Here is an 18,370-nt window from a genome sequence, read left to right on the forward strand (position 1 = left end):
GGTTGTGTGGTAAGGCTATGCCATACTGTTTTCCAAAGAGGCTGAAACATTTTGCATTCCCATCAGCAATATGTGAGACTTCCAGATGTTCTGTTTTTCTTGTCAGCACTTAGTATTATCAGTTTTTGTTTTCATTTTCAAACGTTAGCAACTCTAATAGATGTGCAAAAGTATTGCTTTGTGGTTTTGGTTTACATCATTACATCCACAATGACTATGATGTTCAACATCTTTTCATGAATTTGTTTGCCATCTGTATATTTTCTTTGATGAAAATCTTTTCAAATATTTTGCCCATCTTATTTGATGTTTGTTCTATTCCTAGTGAGCCTTAAGAGTTCTTTGCATGCTTTGGATAAAAATCTTTTTATCAGATATATGTTTTGCTAATATTTTCTACTGGTCTATGGCTTGATTTTTAAGCTTTTTTGTTTTAAAACAAAGTTCCCTTTCTGACGTTTCTAGGACTACAAAGTGGTTTAATAAGTTTAGGCATCTGAAGTGAAAAGCCCCTATGACATATTTACAATTGCAAATGGGGCTTCCCCATTTGTTCAAAACCCTCACTGACTAATGACTTCTGGTTAAAAGAAATAACCTGGTTCATTCAGCCTCTGACATTTTAGGAAGCTGTGCCTGTTTGCCCTTCTGAATCTCCTCCCCCCAGGGCTCCTCCTCCCCTCCTCAGAGGATATACTCCCCTCAGCTCCCTCTGCCCTGGTGGCCAGAGCAACACAGCCCCGTCTCTAAGTCAGGAGCAGCCTGCCTGCTGGGCAGGCCGAGGGGAGGGCACCAAGAGGATTGAAAGGATGGGTAACTTGCTGCCAAGGGAAGACAGGTGAGTCCAGGCTCCCTAAGGGGGAGCAGGGGAGACGGGTTGGGGCAACAGGGCCAGAAAGAGAAAAAGAGGTTTGCTCTTTGGGAGAAGGCAACCAGGTAAGAAGTGGCAAGAAAGAAGTGGCTACTACATGCCAGGGATCATGCTCAGTTCCTTATCGGTTGGCCTGCTTTCCAGAATCATAGTAACCACTGGTGCAGGACAGCTGAAAGGCAGGACTTTATCAAGGAAGTTTTGTGCAGGCTACTCTAAGAAATGGAGCAACTTTCTGGGGCAGGAAGGGGATACTCTTTTGAGCTCTTAATGCCTCACAAATAGCATAAAAACACCACCACCCTGGTAGCTCGGCTGGTAAAGAATCTGCCTGCAGTGAAGGAGACCCCAGCTTGATTCCTGGGTCAGGAAAATCCTCTGGAGAAGGGATAGGCTACCCACTCCAGTATTCTTGGGCTTCTCTGGTGGTTCAAATGGTAAAGAATTTGTCTGCAGTGCTGGAGACCTGACCACCCACATCAGTATTCTTGGGCTTCCCTGGTGGCTCAGACAGTAAAGAATCTGCCTGCAATGCAGAAGACCTGGGTTTGATCTCTGGGCTGGGAAGATCTCCTGGAAAAGGGAACAGCTACCCACTCCAGTATTCTTGCCTGGAGAATGCCATGGACAGAGGAGCCTGGCAGGCTACAGTCCACGGGGTTGCAAAGAGTCAGACACGACTGAGCGACTTTCACTTCTCTTCACTTCAAAGCTTGAAACAGCAAGCTTTCTGATAGCGCAAGACCTTAGCTGGTATACAATCCTTGCAATGGGTAAGCAGAGGACGTTGAAATTGGTAGGGAACTTGGCTTAACTTTTCTAAACCTTAGTTTCATTATTTTAAATGGAATTAGTAGCACAATACTTACTTTGGAGGATTCTAATGTATGTGATGCTAGCATGGTACCTGGTACGTCAGTTCAGTTTAGTTCAGTCGCTCAGTCGTGTCCAGCTCTTTGCGACCCCGTGGACTGCAGTACGTCAAGTTTCTCTGTCCATCACCAACTCCCAGAGCTTGCTCAAACTCATGGCACATAGTCAGGTTCAGTAATTAAGAGATACTAGTTAGTTTGACCATCACCTTCATTAACAGCAGCCACTGTAAAAATGGCTTCCTTGGTGGCTCAGACGGTAAAATCGTCTACTTGCAATGCTGGAGACCCAGGTTCAATTTCTGGGTCGAGAAGATCCCCTGGAGAAGGAAACGACAACCCACTCCAGTACTCTTGCCTGGAAAATTCCATGGATGGAGGAACCTTGTAGGCTACAGTCCATGGGGTCACAAAGAGTTGGACACGACTGAGCAACTTCACTTTCTTTTTCTTTTACTGTAAAAATTAGTATCACCTTAAACAAAGGAGTCCCTCCAGTACAAAGTGAGATAGTGAAAATCAGTTAGCTGGGGAGGGGGAGGGTGGTCTTTACAGGATTATGTTTGGTGTCCCAGAGCTCACTTCATGCTACTGAGATCTTGAACATAGGATCCAAAAAGCTACCTGACAAAAGGAGTCTTGGCAAGGCCATGAAATGTCTCCTGGCTCTCCATGAGGGTCAGTATTGTCTAGAACTTCTCTCCAGATACTCCTAACCCTTTGTCAGTCTGAAACTCTTGCATTCTTCTCTCAGCTTATAAATCCCTATTTTTATGTCTAGATGTGAGGTCCTCAAAAGTAGAGATTGTTTCTTATTCATCTTTGAATTTGTGTTTTCTAACATTGTTTCTGACATAGAGTAGGCACCCAATAAATGCTGAATGAATGCTTGGAAACCTAAATAAATGTCTTGAAAAGAAAAATAAAACAAAATACAGATATGGACAGAAAGTTAAGATTAATGTTACATCTGTAATTTTGTTTTTTAGAACTTTGGTGAGAGGGTGAAGGATTGTGACATTAATACATATTTGTTGTAAAAGAAATTGGAGAATAAATAAAATATAAACAAGGAAGTAAACTGGAAAATCATGGAACTACTTATAACATTAGAAGTGTTATCTTTATTTTACTGTCTTTATTTATCAGAGATTTGTATTTCTTCATCTATGAAGGGCTAATACGCCTTTTGCCAATTTTTGTTTTGGATTTTGGTCTACTTTCTTTTATTGATTGTAAAAGATATTTTTACTGGAAGAAATTAGCCCTTTTTCATAAATATTACAAAAAAATTATTTTTCCAGTCCATGTGTCTTGTGTCATACAGAATTTTTGTTATTCTTATGTATTTAAACATAATTGCATTAAATCTAGAAAGCTTTTTGCTTTCTACCAATTTATGCTTAAAATTATCTCCTCACCCCAAGATAAGACAGATCCACAGTATAATTTTCACGGTTTTATTGCTTTACATTTTAGCATCATACACTCATTATATGATGTCAGATAGAAATACACATTTTTCCACATAATTACTCAGTTGGCCCAGAATCTTCATTTCTATATTGATTGAAAACATCTTCCTTAATATACTCAAAAGTCATATTTACTTGGATCTTATTTTCAACTTCACCCCTACCACCTGGTTATCATCCAATCAGCACAATCCACCTTGTCTCTCCAGATCAAAAATTGTTACAAGCATCCAGGAAATTCCCCCTCATCAGGCAGAATGGCACCGATTCCCTTCATGAAAGGAGCTCAGAGTCTCAGAGGATGAGTCTGCCAGAAGCAAACTCAGTTTTCCCACTTACTCTCACTTATCTGTCCTCAGACAAGTTGCATAAGCTTTTTCATCTCAGTTTCTTCATGGACAAGACATAGACTCATAATGTCTACCTCATGGATTTATTCTGGGATTAAATGAAATATAACATAGAAAATGTATATGTTACTTACACTTAATAAGTAGTATGCATAGTAAGTAATGTATATATAAAAACAAATAGTATTTATAGTTTGTGTGCCTATATATATATAATAAGCATATAGTAAATTGGGTTAACTTTTAGTTTCTTTTTCTCTATACCCCACACTCCCCACAAATAGAAGGATAGTTACACAGAAACCCAACCCAAACCTTGAGTCAATTTATTTTATTTATTTCATTCTTTCTTTCCCTTTTATCCTGTGCTGCCTTGGTGCTTTCTGTGAAAACTGCAGTGTATGGAGACAAGGCCCAGGCCCTTCTCAGTTCCTGAGTGCAGTCCCTGGAACTGAGCTGAGCAGACAGGCCTCTCTGTGCACTGACATTCTCATGGTCATAAGGATGCCTGGATGTTTGGGAACAAATGATTGGGGCCTGGTTGGGTACAGCAGTTGTTGGAGAAAATTGGGGGGGCTGTTGCAGTGGCAATGGAGAGGAGGTCGAGTCAAGGACAGATTGGGGTGTGTGCTTTAGAAGGGCGTATTAACAAACGGAAGGACAACAAGAGAAAGCTGTTGCTATTTCACCCACAAATAGCAGAAGTGAAGAAAGCTGGAAAAATTATCAAGCAAGGTGGGAAGCCTGGAGAGCAAAGACTTAGCTCATTCTTGATATGCTGAGTTTTAGGTGGCAGCGGAACACTCAAGAGACACCCTGGAATCTGAGAAGTCAAAGCCCCAAACTGAGAATATCCAGGTGAGATGAAATCCAACAGCAATTCTCCCAGGCTTTACCTGAGAGGAATGAAGTCTATTAGGTCCTGGGCTGCACACACCCCAGAATGCAGGACCCTGCTTCAACCCAACAGCAGTTGTAACAATAGTAAATGCGAAGACAAGACAAAAGACAAAAACACTCTGAACCTTTGGACAGGAGATGTGCCATTTTGCTGGGAACCTAGTATAGCCCATAGCAACTGGAAAGAAGACCCTTATTTCCTGTTGTCTCTTTGTCTGTTAATCTCATGTCCCTTTCTTCTCCAGCCCCATTCTGGCCATTTCACTTTAAGCTCTGAGTTTCTATTTCTGAGGTATCCACATCCCCCACATGGCTACAACTGTTGAAAGTTTTGTGGAGAGAGACACTTGTGATTACCATGATGCTCTTAAATGCAGTCTTCCTCATCAGTCCCTTCTGACCAGGTCTTTTTTTCCCCTTAATTTTATTTATTTGGCTTCATCAAGTCTTAGTTGCAGTATGCAAACTGTTAGTTGTGGCATGTGGGATCTAGTTCCCTGATCAAAGATTGAACCGAGGCCACTGTGTTGGGAGTACAGAGTCTTAGCCACTGGACCACCAGGAAAGTCCCCTAACCAGGACTTTTGAGTATCAGGGAATCACTAAAATATGAAACAAGTGTCCCTGAATCCAAGAATCCCAAAGTGTGGTAGAGCCAGTTGTTCAGTGACTTGAAGAGTTATCTGCACTTTTCCCATGGTTTCAGGAGAAACTTTTGAAAAAGCCTCTGCACAGTCAAAGCCTACATAGGCACCCCTCTAAAAAGGGTGTTTTTCTTCAGTACAAACAAAGGCTCATATATTTGGTGTGTATCACTGGACATATGCTAAAATAATCAGTCCAAATGATTAAACAGACAAGTAGGGCCATGGGCATTATAAGGAGGGAGAGACTGGGTAGACTTCAGGGGCCAGGGAAGCTTTGTGTTAAGAGACAGGAACCTGGAATTGCTAGCATGTAGCCCACGTTGTAGGACTTCCCACATGGCTCATTTGGTAAAGAATTCGCCTGCAATGCAGAAGAACCAGGTTTGATTCCTGGCTCCGGAAGATCCCCTGGAGAAGGAAATAGCAACCCACACAGTATTCTTGCCTGGGGAATTCCATGGACAGAGGAGTCTGGCAGGCTATAGTCCATGGCATTGCAAGAGTCGGACATGACTTAGTGACTAAACCACCCCCAGCCCACGTTGTAGAGATTCATCTGAACCTACCCTAGACCAAAACTCCAAACTGAAATGCAAAAATACATTGCAGAAAAGTTGACTGGGGGAAATAACCAGTTTAAAAATAGCTTTTGTCCATATTTAACTTTATTTGACCCTTATACTTAGTGCAATATATTTTTGCATTCTAGGCAAGAATACTGAAGTGAGTTGTCATTTCCTTCACCAGGGGATCTTCCCAACCCAGGGATTGAACCCCAGTCACCTGCACTGGAAGGTGGATTCTTTACCACTGAGCCACCAGGGAAGCCCTTATATAGCTACCTTGGGGTCAGTAAGGCAGATCTGATGATCTGAACCAGTTAGAGCTGCTCTGTTCTTAGCTACTCCTTCATTTATCAGATACTTGTTGAAAATATATTTACTGTCTGCCAGACACTGTAGCATATGCTGGTGATCTGTACCATGATGAACAGACAAATATGGTCCCTGACCTTGTGATGCTCATGTTCTAGTGTAGGATATAGACCAGTGAGCAGACAAATATTAATATAGTAGTTCAGTCAGTCATGTCCGACTCTTTGCGACCTCATGGACTGCAGCATGCCACACTTCCCTGTCCATCACCAACTCCCAGAGCTTGCTCAAACTCATGTCCATCGAGTCAGTGATGCCATCCTACCATCTCATCTTCTGTCGTCCCCTTGTCCTCCCACCTTCAATCTTTTCCAGCATCAGGGTCTTTTCCAATGAGTCAGTTCTTCACATCAGGTGGCCAAAGTATTGGAGTTTCAGCTTCAGCATCAGTCCTTCCAATGAATATTCAGGGCTGATGTCCTTTAGGATGGACTAGTTTGATCTCTTTGCAGTTCAAGGGACTCTCAAGAGTCTTCTCCAACCTCACAGTTCAAAAGCATCAATTCTTCGGTGCTCAGCTTTCTTTGTGGTTCAACTCTCACATCCAAATATGACTACTGGGAAAACCATAGCTTTGACTAGATGGACCTTTGTCGGCAAAGTAATGTCTCTGCTTTTTAATATGCTGTTTAGGTTGGTCATAGCTTTTCTTCCAAGAAGCAAGTGTGTTTTGATTTCATGGCTGCAGGTACCATCTGCAGTGATTTTGGAGCCCAAGAAAATAAAATCTTAAAATTAATAAATATATTAAATATTAATATAATAGAGCATAAATAAGAGAAATTCAGAGTGCAACAGGATCCTATGTAAATATTGCCTAATCCATGCCTACAAGAAATTTCTAAAATGTCCACACACTTTTACTTAGATTTCCTGGGGATAACTGTGTGTCCTTCCTCACAAGAGGCCACACAAATTACTGGAACTGGGGATGAGCAAGCCTTTGCTAGGAACGCAGCAGCAAGTTCCTTCTCTGATTAGGAGTTGATAAGGTCATATTTCCAAAGGTCCAGTTAGTGTCCTGGGAGGATGAAGGCATTCTGGAATGATAGATGTGTCCAAGTCACCTAGAATGAATATTCTCTTGGGGGAAGGAAAAAAAGGTCTTCCACAGAAATGACAAAGGGAAGGAAGTCACCGTAACAGAGTTGCAGAAACTAAACTTGTGATATGTATCATTTCTTGGGTATTTTAGATGCTCGGACTGCCACATCGCTGAAGGGTGTTTCTGCCTTCCGTGGTGAGTGGAGAACTCTTTTCAGGGGTTATTTTTCTGTAAGTGCAGTTTCACTGTGGTGTTTGCTGTAAGTTACCTGTGAATTTCCCACTGTCTGTGGCCACCACAGTGGAAGTGGGCACTAACATCTGAGAATCAGTCAGAGAAAACCACACTTCAAGTTTGGTGAGAAACAGGAACAATAGTCTTAGGGGTGGTTACACATCCTTCAAATGGGAAAGCCTCAGAAGCAAGGGTGAAACTGGCTACCGAAGTAAAGAAAGGCCCCTTGATCACACTACACATCCCAGCGAGCTCCTGGGACAGAGGCACAGAGAAGGCATAGCCAGGATGATGTATAATTCATTGTCCAAACCAAAAAACTTCTGCAAATGAAAAGCAGGCTGAAAATAGTTAAGGGTCACTAAGTGATTGATAATGACATGACTAAACTATCTGTGCAAACCAGGACATATGGTCATTCTCCTTAGGGCAGATGTTGCCCTTGTCCCCTGAGATGATAACTGGCTGCCATGATATTTACACTGTGTTTTTCTGAGGGCTCGTGTGGGAGGTGTTGGCTTGCTGGCTCGATGGTTTGTTTGGATATCACAGATTGAGACTGAGGTTGAGATTGTATATAACAATGGCTCCTTAATATAAAAGAAATTGATATTTTGTCAGGAAAGAAAACTCCAAAAATGTTACCTACGTCATCACCATAGCTCTCTACTTATAAGTCAATTCCATACCAGCCTCAGAAAAGGGAAAAGGGAGGTGAAAGAGGGAGAGAGAGAAACACAAAGGAGTAGATTTCTACTCAGTCTTGTTTCCAGTTTTCCTTTTTTCCTATCCTCTTATTTCTCTGGCTGAAGGAGGCTTTATAAAAGCCTTATAACTTTAACAAATGAGTTAAACATGAGCTTTTATAGTTGAGTATAACTCCCTTTGAGAGTTTCTGAATAATAAAACAACCAATTTACTTTCTTTTTCTTTTACAGGAAAAAAATACACATTTTTGAAGCAAGACAAGACTCCCGAAAGCAAAGTAAGTCATTGCTTTCACATCATTTTTACTTTTGACAAACTTAGCTTTTCTTCTCCCCTCCACTCCCAAAGCACCTTGGGCATACATCTAGTATAATACTTACACATTTGCTGCCGTTTGTCCAATTGCATGTCTCTGTCTCCCCTAAACCAGGAGCTCACTGAGGGATGAACTGACTGATTGATCTCCATAGCCTTCCAGTATCTCCTGAGTTTTGCAGGCTGAAGGAGTGAAATGAGAACAATAAAAGCCAAAGGTGCAGGCACAAGGCACCTGTAAGAGACTGCAGGGAGGCCAGTGTGGGCACAGAGCACACACAGGAGGAGCAGGATCTGGGGATCAAGTTTCTTGTTAGGATCTTCTCATCTTGAGAGTTACAGGAGGCACTGAAAGGCTTTAAACAAGGGCCAAGTATGATCATATTTGCATTAAAGACATCACACAGTTTGCTGTTCAGAGAGCAGATAATAGTAGGGAGTGGCAAAAATGGATGCTGGAAGACCACATAGGAGGCCAGTGGTGATGGAAGCAGGGTTGAAGTGAAGGAAACAAAAGCATTCAAAGGAGAGGGTGGTGAATAGTGTCACATCTAACTGGGAGATTTGGGGCGGTGGGGGGGGGGACAAAGGAAGTACAGGCAGGAGGACAAGGCCACAGGGTTTCTAAAGAAGAAAAGGAAATGAGTTTTGCTTTTGCCTTCCTGGGTTTAAAGAGGAGAGCCTGGTTCATTCACTCTGAATCTTAAAAATGAGCCCTGTAGGTGTTTAAAAAAAATAGTTCAGCTCTCCCATCTCTAGCCACTTCACCCAGGGGAGCTGTGGGTGTCAGGAAACCCCAGTCTCAATCAAAGCAAAACAGAAATAGAAATAGACCTCTAATGGTAGAAATAAGACCTCTAATGCTGAAACTCACAGACACTTTTTAAAAAAATTCTAGTGAAGTTGTTGACTTAAAACATTGCATTAGTTTCAGGTTCATTTATTTCTATACATCAAGATGATCTAGTTACTCTCTGTCTGTCACCATACAGAGTTATTAATGTTATAGTTCTATTCACAGTATTCCCTATATTGCACAGTATGTCCTCATGCCTTATTTATAATTGGATGTTTGTACCTTTTAAGTTCTGTTACCTGCTAGCTCGTACCCCCACCCCCTTCCCTCTGGTAACCACCAGTTTGTTCTCTGTATCTATGAGTCTGTTTCTGTTTTGTTGTGTTTGTTCATTTGTTTTTATTGCCAGATCTACATATGAATGAAGTCATATGATATTTTTCTCTCTTTGACTTCACTCACCATAATGCCATCTAGATTTATCCACGTTGTACAAATGGCAAAATTCCATTCTTTTGATGGCTGAGTAATATTTCCTTGCATATACATATACCACATCTTCTTCATCCATTCATCTATCGAGGAATACTTAGGTTGCTTCCCTATCTTGGCTTTTGTAAATAACGCTGCAATGAACTTTGGGGTGTGTATATCTTTTCAAATTAGCACTATTGTTTTCTTCATATCAATACTCAGAAGTGGAATTTCTGGATAGTATGGTAGTTGCATATTTAATTTTTTGAAGAAACTTCGTACTGTTTTCCATAGACGCTGCAGCAATTTACAATCCCACCAAGAGTGCAAAAAGATTCCCATTTCTCCACATCCTTGACAACAAGTGTTATTTGTTGTCTTTTTAATAATAGCCAGAATAGTAGTATCATATTAATATTAGTACCATAGTACTACTATATCAATAGCATGTTGGTAGTGGTTTAGTTGCTAGGTACTATCCAACTCTTGTGATCCCATGGACTGTAGCCTGCCAGGCTCCTCAGTCCATAGGACTTCCCAGGCAAGAATTCTGAAGTTGATTGTCATTGCCTTTTCCAAGGGATCTTCACAACCCAAGGATCAAACCTGCATTTGCTGCATTGCAGGCAGTCTCCTGCATGGCAGGCGGCACAGTATAGTAATATAGTCTAGTTTGAAATCACTGACCATGATACCTCCAGCTTTGTTTTTCTTCCTCAAAACTGCTTGGCTATTCTGCAGATTTGTGGTTTCATACAAAATTTAGGATCATTTATTCTAGTTCTGTGAAAAACAGTATTAGTTCTTCCAATTCATGAACACAGTATATCTTTCCATTTTTTATGTGTCATCTCCAATTTCTTTTATCCATGTCTTACAGCTTTCAGAATACAAGTCTTTTACCTCCTGGGTTAGATTTATTCCTAGGTATTTTATTCTTCTTGATACAATTGTAACTAGGATTGTTTTCTTAATTTCTGATAGTTTGCTATTAACAATGCACAGATTTCTGTGTGCTAACTTTGTATCCTTGCAACGTAATGAATTTATCTGTTAATTCTAACAGTTTTTTTGTGGGATCTTTAAAGTTTTCTATATATAATATTATATCATCTGCAAAGAGTGATAGTTTTACTTTTTCCCTTCTAATTTGCATGCCCTTTATCTGTTTTTCTTTTCTTGTTGCTGGGGCTAAACTTTCAGTATTATGTTGAATAAAAGTGGTGAGTGTTGGGCATACTTGTATTGTTTCTGATCTTAAGGGAAAAGACTTCAGCTTCTCATCATTGAGCATGATGTTAGCTCTGGGCTTGACATATATGGCCATTATTATATTGAGGTATGTTCCCTCTATATTCAGTTTTACCAAGAGTTTTTATCATAAGTGGATGTTAAATTTTGTCAAATGTTTTGTTTGTAACTGTTGAGGTGATCATATGATTTTTATCTTTCGTTTTGTTTATGTGGTGTATCACATTGATTTGCGTATATTGAATTATCCTTGCATCCCTGGAATAAACTTCACTTGACCATGGTATATGATCTTTTTAATGTATTACTGAATTTAGTTTCTTAATGTTTTGTTGAGGATTTTTATATCTATATTTGTCAGGGAAATTGCCTATATATTTTTTCTTGTGCTATCTTTTTCTGGTTTGTGGATCAGGGTAATGCAGACCTTGTAAAATGAATGTGGAAACATTCCTTCATCTTCAATAGTTTGGACTAGTTTGAGAAGGCTAGGTATTAACTCTTCTTTAAACGTTTGATAAAATTCACTTGTGAGACCATCTGATCATAGGCTTTTGTTTGTTGGGAGTTATTTTTTTTTAATTACTGATTCAATTTTTTTACTAGTAATTTGTCTGTTCATATTTTCTATTTCTTTCTGAATCGGTCTTGGAAGATTGGATGTTTCTAGGAATTTATCCATCTCTCCAGTTAGTTTTAAGCTGATAGTCACTTAAGTTTGAATGCATTATAAAAACACTACATTTTTACCACTCTGCACCTACGTTTATGTTTTTGTCATCATATTTTACATTTTTATTCTGTGTATCCCTTAATCTCTTACTGTAGTTGATTTTACTACTTTGGTCTTTTAAGCTTCATACTAGCTTTTTAAGTGGCTGGTACAATGGCTTTGCTATATATTTGCCTTTACCAGTGAGATATTTTCTTTTGTATATCACCTTATTTTAAGTTATAATCTTTTCTTCTCTGCTTAAAGAAGATCCTTAAATATTTCCTATAAGGTCAATCTAGTGGTGATAAACTCCTTTACTTTTTGCTTGTCTGGGAAATTTTACCTTTCCTTCAATTCTGAATAATAACCTTGCTGGGTAGAGTTTTCTTGGGTTGTAAGGTTTTTCCTTTCAGCAGTTGAAATATATCATGCCACTCCCGTGGAAAGTTTCTGCTAAAAAACCAGCTGATAGTCTTATAGGAGCTCCCTTGATGTGACTTCCTGTTTTTTCTAGCTGCCTTAAAATTCTCTCTTTAACTGTGCCATTTTAATTATGATATGTCTTGGTTTGGATCACTTTGGGTTCATCTTGTTGCTTCCTGGACCAGGATACCTGTTTCTCTCCCCAGATAAGGGAAGTTTTCAGCCATTATTTCTTTAAATGTATTTTCTGCCTCTTTCTCTCACTGTTCTCCTTCAGGGATCCCTAAAATGTGAATGTTAGTATGCTTGATGTTTTTTTCAAAAGTTCCTTTAACAATCCTCATTTTTTAAAATGGGCACACCTATCTCCAGGGTAGGGTGATGTCATGAGGCTTCCATTGAATGCTCTTGTTTGTTTATTGAGCTGGTGTATTTCCCTCTTAGCTGAGTGGTGAGAATCTGCTGGTTTTAAGTACATCGACTTTTTAGCAATCGGCCTGCTTTTGTTTGTTTCTGTCACCGGGCTCAAAAATGGTTCAGTTTGAGAGTATCCTTTTCTGTAGAACTATTCTTGAGCACCAGCTTCTACTACGCCATGATCCCCTGTCACCTATAGTAGAAATAGCCTTCCTCTGCCTTGTGGATCTCTCTTAGGTCCTTGTCTGCCTCCTATGCTAGCCTATGAGTGACTTGAGGACAGGGTCTGTCTCTGATTCTTCTTTTTCTCCCTAATTCTTGGTACACAGTAGACACGCCCCGATGGCTCAGTCGGTAAAGAATCTGCCTGCAATGCAAGAGACTACCTGCAATGCAGGAGACCTGGGTTCGATCCATGGGTTGGGAAGATCCCCTGGAGAAGGAAATGGCAACCCACTCCCGTATTCTTGCCTGGGAAATTCCATGGACAGACAAGCCTGGCAGGCTGCAGTCTATAGGGTCACAGGAGTCAGACACGACTGAGTGACTAAACCACCACCACCAGGCACGCAATGAATTTTGGGTAAGAAAGGACAGAGAAGGAGAGTAGTGACAAAGGGAGGGACATGTGATTTCCTGTCCAAGACCCACTGAATGTCTTTTCTCCCACTTAGCCTCTCAGCACAGCTTTGACTGTTTCTTGTTTAGATGACCCTGTTGTTCCCCAGGGATGTGTTGAAGATCAGGATAGCCCAAGAAGGGCTACCCTAGCTGTTCCTTGGTTTTCTGGTTGCTTATCTTTCAGTGCCCCTCTTCTCCCCTCCCAGAAATCTCCCCATGACCTGAGATTCATTAAGTGTATTTTCTTTCTCCAGATGAAGAAACATCATCTGCTCCCATCCAGGTAATGCAAACATCTCTGAGACTTTTTCTGAGATGACAGCAGAAATGCAGACACTTCAAGTAGCAGGAGAAGACCTCCAAGATCCCTTACGACCTTAATACTGAATCCTTTAGATGCCAGTGCTTGTGAGTCCAGGGACATATGCAGAGTGTTGTAGCAGAAGCTATGGCCACTTCTGTCGCACAATTTATTGAAAAGAACTTATATTTATTGAGGATTTAGTTTATGCCAGGAAGTTTATGCCAGTTTATGTGGGCTGAATGCTTCACATGCATCATCTCATGTAATTGTCACAACAATACTATTAGATTGGCACTATTATTTTCCTACCCATTTTATAGAAGGATTAAGTGATATTCCCTCAAAGCCAGACAGCTGACAAGATGGCAGAAGCATGGATCAAAAACAAGTCTTTCATCCAAATCCATGCTCCTTCTCCTGTCCCTTGCTGTTTTGTTGTTTATCTCCTGATGTTTCACCGAAGGAGACCTTCTCTTGAGTGAATTCTCCTTTAATAACGCAAATATCTCTAGAGTGGGTGGTTAAATATCATAAACCAAGCATTTTAAGCTGTCTTTAGATTGTTCTCTTATACAAGGATGGCTGCCCTCACGGTCTTGAGACTTTGGGAATTATATACGGAGGTCACTCTGGGACATGGGGAAGAGAGGACATGCCTGAGTAGGCTGAATTCTCTGAGTAGCATGGGAAGTCTGGCAGCTTGGGCTAGTGCTTGGGGTGGGGCTGCCATTTAGGAAAAATAAACAAGAGGTGAAGGGGAAGTGGTCATGGAGGAAGACTTTGCCTGAGGCTGAGCATGTGTTGAGATGAAGTAGAAGGAGAATGATGAGGCCAAGTCTTAATGCTGGCTCTCCTTTACCCAGCAAGAGAATGGCGACCAGGGCTCCTCGGAGGATCTGTGCTACACCCTCATCAATCACAGTGTCCTCGGGAAAAGGCCGTCGGGGATCTCTGCTGAGGAATCTTATGAGAACGTTTCCCTCAAGGCTGAGAGGCCCAGAGCATCGCTGGGAGGAACCGAGACTGAGTACTCACTCCTTCGTGTGCCCTCCACCCCTAAGCACCCATCCTCCCAAGAGGATGAATATGAACTTCTCATGCCCAACAGAATCTTCCCTCACTCCCTGAAACAGCCACATCCACTTGTGCCCCCTTCTCAGGCTCAGTTTTCTCATTTCTAATGAAGTGACTGGACCAGCACTTAATTTGTTGTTGTTGCTCAGTCGCTCAGTTGTGTTCGACTCTTTGTGACTCCATGGACTGAAGCATGCCAGGGTTCCCTGTTCTTCACCATGTCCCAGAGCTTGCTCAAACTCTTGTCCATTGAGTCAGTGATGCCATCCAACCATCTCATCCTCTGTCGTCCCCTTCTCCTCCTGCCTTCAGTCTTTCCCAGCATCAAGGGTCTGTTCTAATGAGTTGGATCTTTGTACCAGTGGCCAAAGTATTGGAGCTTCAGCCTCAGCATCAGTCCCTCCAATGAATATTCAGGATTGATTTCCTGTAGGATTGAGTGGTTTGATCTCCTTGCAGTCCAAGAGACTCCCAAGAGTCTTTTCCAACTCCACAATTCAAAGGCATTGACTCCTTGGCATTCAGCCTTCTTTATGGTCCAACTCTCACATCCATACATGACTACTGGAAAAATCATAGCTTTGACTATATGGATCTTTATTGGCAAAGTAATGTCTCTGCTTTTTAATATGCTGTCTAGGTTTGTCATAGCTTTTCTTCCAAGGAGCAAGTGTGTTTTAATTTCATGGTTGCAGTCACCCTCTGCAGTGATTTTGGAGCCCAAGAAAATAAAGTCTGTCACTGTTTCCAGCAATTACTACCAGCAAATAAACCCGTGAGTGGGGAACTTTGGTTGAAGCAGGTCTGGGGCACAGAGCACTTTCAGCTTATCTTCCCCCGCCCCCAACACACACATAACAGCTCTTTCTATGGAGGTCCCTGTAGAAAGTGGTTTGCAAACCTCAAAGCCTCCTAAACCCTCCTAGATGTCCAACATCCAAAGATCACCCAACTATTCTAAATACTCACTCTTTGAGAAGGAAGTGACCATCTTTGGTTCTAAATGGCTTTGGATATGGGCCATTCTACTCAGTGGTGGAAGGGACTCCCTGGCCCCCTGCTCCTTTGTTCAGGTTCTTCTTACAAAATGTCCGTGTGATTGTGCTCTGAAGTCACAGGGAAGCTTCACCCATCATATTAAGAGCCCCTAGGTTACCCAAAGGGGCAACCTCATTTCAGATATGTCTGTGTACCCAACTCCTCGCTCATAACCTTCCAAGTAGGTGCCTGTGGCATTCCTCTCACTCCATGCCTCTAAGCAGTGTCCTTTGCCATGGGGGAGGGGAAAGAGAGAGTGGAATGAATTGGGAGAGTAATAATGACATATATACACTACCATGTGTAAAATAGATAGTGGGGCCCTGCCGTATAGCGCAGGGAGCTCAGCTTGGTGCTCTGTGATGACCTAGAGGGCTGGGATGGCCGGGGGGAGGAAGCTCAAGAGGGAAGGGATATATGTATACATATAGCTGATTCACGTTGTTGTCCAGCAGAAATGGACACAACATTGTAAAGCAATTGTACTCCAATAAACATAAATATATATAAAACAATAAGTAGTGTCCTTTGCAGAGTGTCTTTGACTCATTGACCCTGGTGCCTTGGTTGGTTACATGGGTTAAATTGGTAAGTTCCAGGCCAGATTTTTATATATATTTTAGTCCATATTTTTTAACTTTGTATTTCTCCCTAGAATCTTAGGAAAAATCACAGCATCAGAGAAAGATGGACTAGAAAGGTCATTGGAGATCCTTTAATCCCACTATCTTTTTTTGGCCCAGAGAGGATAAACTAGCTCACTGCAACACGGCAAGCGAGTGGCAGAACTTTACCTAGAGCCTGATTTCCTGGCTTCCACTTTGGTGCTCTTCCAATATACTACATAGAAGGGCTCTGCTATATTGTATGTGTGTTATATAACATGTCATGTACAAACTATGAATAAAGCGTCACACTGGAAAAATCTCACACACACACCTTCTCTAACGAGCACTTCTCCCTCTGCCTCAGTTATTTATTTTCCCTTCTTTCTCTTGGTGTTTCTAGAATTATGCCCAGCCCTTAAAACACGGTCGGCATACTATGGCCCACGCGTCAAATCTGGCTGACTCGCCATCTTGGTAAATGCAAGGTCAGCAGCCCGCAGCCGTTCATTTATCTATGTAGTTGCTGTGGCTTCTCAACCTCTGGAGAGCTATAATGTAATACACACTACGGATCCTTCAAAGCCAAAAATATTTATTTGGGGGCCCTTTGGAGAGAAAAAAAAGTTTGCAGACCCTTTTCTTAAACAATCATATAGATAAACTAAACAAAAATGTATTTTGGGTCTTGGTGTAACCATAAGAGTTGGTGCTAATAAAATGGCATGGAAATATTAAACCACAATTTAGGGTGAGAGCGAGAACAATCAGCAAATTAGACTATTTCTATATGCACACCTGTGCTCTCAAGTTCCCGTTTTATTTAACCCATAACCATTGTACTAATTTGGGGGATGTTAAAATAGTAAGAAGCTTGTTGAGACAAGTAGTAGATGCATTATGAGTTTAATCACCGTTTTGCTCCCCAAGTGAACCAAAGTTAAATAGTGTTGCGATTTAAAATGTGCTAAGTGCCCTGTTGGAATAAATCCAGTGACTTGAGGTTGGATGTGTCAACACAGGTTTGATGAGGCTTCTGTCCATGGTCTTGAGCTAAGCCAATCACATCTTAATATCATGTCCTCTGCTAACTTCCTAGTTTCAGCAAAATTCTTCCACATGGAATCCTAACTTTGACCCTTGGCCGAGATAATACTCAATTTCAAAAGGAGGCATGCATGGTAACGGAGAATACAGTACAAGATGTAACGTGGCTTAGGGCAAAGAGTGTGTACACTAGAGTCAGATGATTAATAATTTGAGTCCTAGTTTCATCTCTTCCTTGCTCTGTGAACTTGAGCATGTAAGAGGCTCAGCTCCATCACCCATAAGCAGGAGGATTTCATTCAATGTATGTACATCATCTACCACAGATTATGAACAAATTTTGTCAACAAGCAAAAGGATACAAAAGTCTTTATCATGAATAGAGAAAAATTTGCACTGATGTGTCTGGTGATGCAGGGCCACTTGGCAGTCTTCCTTCGAGGCAGACACATAATGACTGGGGTTTACACAGGGATTTTTCACTTAGACATTGGACCACTGTGGAAGTTCATTAGTAAGTATTTGTAGTTACAACATAATAAGTTATAGTTGTTTGAGTCTTACCCTGTAAAAGTATTATCTGTCCCAAATATGCTTTATTTGGGGAACATATTAAGTATAAATGCTTAAACAAAACTGTCTTGTAATGAAATTTAAAGGAATTATGAAAGGGAACTATTTTTGAGCAAGAGAGTCTTTTGGGAGTACTTTGAAATACCTACATGGCTGTATTTAATGCTGATCTGTTTTCCATAGATTTCAGGATTTCTAATGAAAGCAGCATACTCTTTTTACAGAAAATGTACCTTCAGACACACACACACACAAATTTGTATACAATTTCATTTGGGGATGCAATCCCTAAATTAAAGAATTCCTGTTCTTGATAAGAAACTGAGCCTGAGAATTTAAAACGCTCCCTTAAGTCACACATACGATCAGAAAACTCCCCTCCCCCATGCTGATCTTACAACTACACACAACCAAAGTTCACAGAGGCATATGCAGTATCTGCAGGCTTTGTGGTTTCTGCTTTATGCTCATACTAGTAGCTATAAATAATCTCTTAGTCTGTGAATAAATTCTTATGTTAGAACACAAGAAAGGTACAAGAGAAGAACAAAGATAGGTCAGGAAAATCTACCGTTGACAACAAATACATTCAAATGCTAATGCTTTTAAGACAACCTTGGGTGACAGGGGCTTCAACTATGGAAGGAATGGAAGGGTGTAGGTAGAACAGGAAAGTTGAG

The 18,370-nt window shown here is 41.0% G+C and overlaps 1 protein-coding gene across 4 annotated transcripts; it reads left to right on the forward strand.

Moving 5' to 3' along the window:
* The first annotated feature begins 719 nt into the window (after positions 1-719).
* On the forward strand, positions 720-15,966 carry GCSAM (germinal center associated signaling and motility). 4 transcript variants are annotated; one of them, XM_081573535.1, is made up of 6 exons: positions 720-838; positions 4,352-4,426; positions 7,246-7,290; positions 8,268-8,314; positions 13,304-13,332; positions 14,217-15,966. In XM_081573535.1, exons 1-6 carry the CDS (start codon positions 810-812, stop codon positions 14,532-14,534), a joined length of 543 nt encoding a protein of 180 aa, XP_081429661.1. In that variant the 5' UTR covers positions 720-809; the 3' UTR covers positions 14,535-15,966. The 4 variants fall into 4 exon arrangements, with proteins under 4 accessions (XP_081429661.1, XP_081429660.1, XP_081429663.1 ...); XM_081573534.1 differs by having other exon boundaries at positions 4,358-4,426; XM_081573537.1 differs by lacking the exon at positions 7,246-7,290 and having other exon boundaries at positions 4,358-4,426.
* Positions 15,967-18,370: the final 2,404 nt, after the last annotated feature.

This window comes from Giraffa tippelskirchi, chromosome 2 (genome assembly GCF_054371585.1).
Source record: "Giraffa tippelskirchi isolate mGirTip1 chromosome 2, T2T-mGirTip1v1.2.pri, whole genome shotgun sequence".
In the NCBI taxonomy this organism is placed as follows: Eukaryota; Metazoa; Chordata; class Mammalia; order Artiodactyla; family Giraffidae; genus Giraffa; species Giraffa tippelskirchi.

Bases quoted from the DNA above. Each gene is read 5' to 3' on its own strand.
- GCSAM (XM_081573535.1), top strand. From the start codon at position 810: ATGGGTAACTTGCTGCCAAGGGAAGACAG. The intron at 7,291-8,267 runs GTGAGTGGAGAA...TTTCTTTTACAG, and splicing joins GGGTGTTTCTGCCTTCCGTG to GAAAAAAATACACATTTTTG. The intron at 8,315-13,303 runs GTAAGTCATTGC...TTCTTTCTCCAG, and splicing joins ACAAGACTCCCGAAAGCAAA to ATGAAGAAACATCATCTGCT.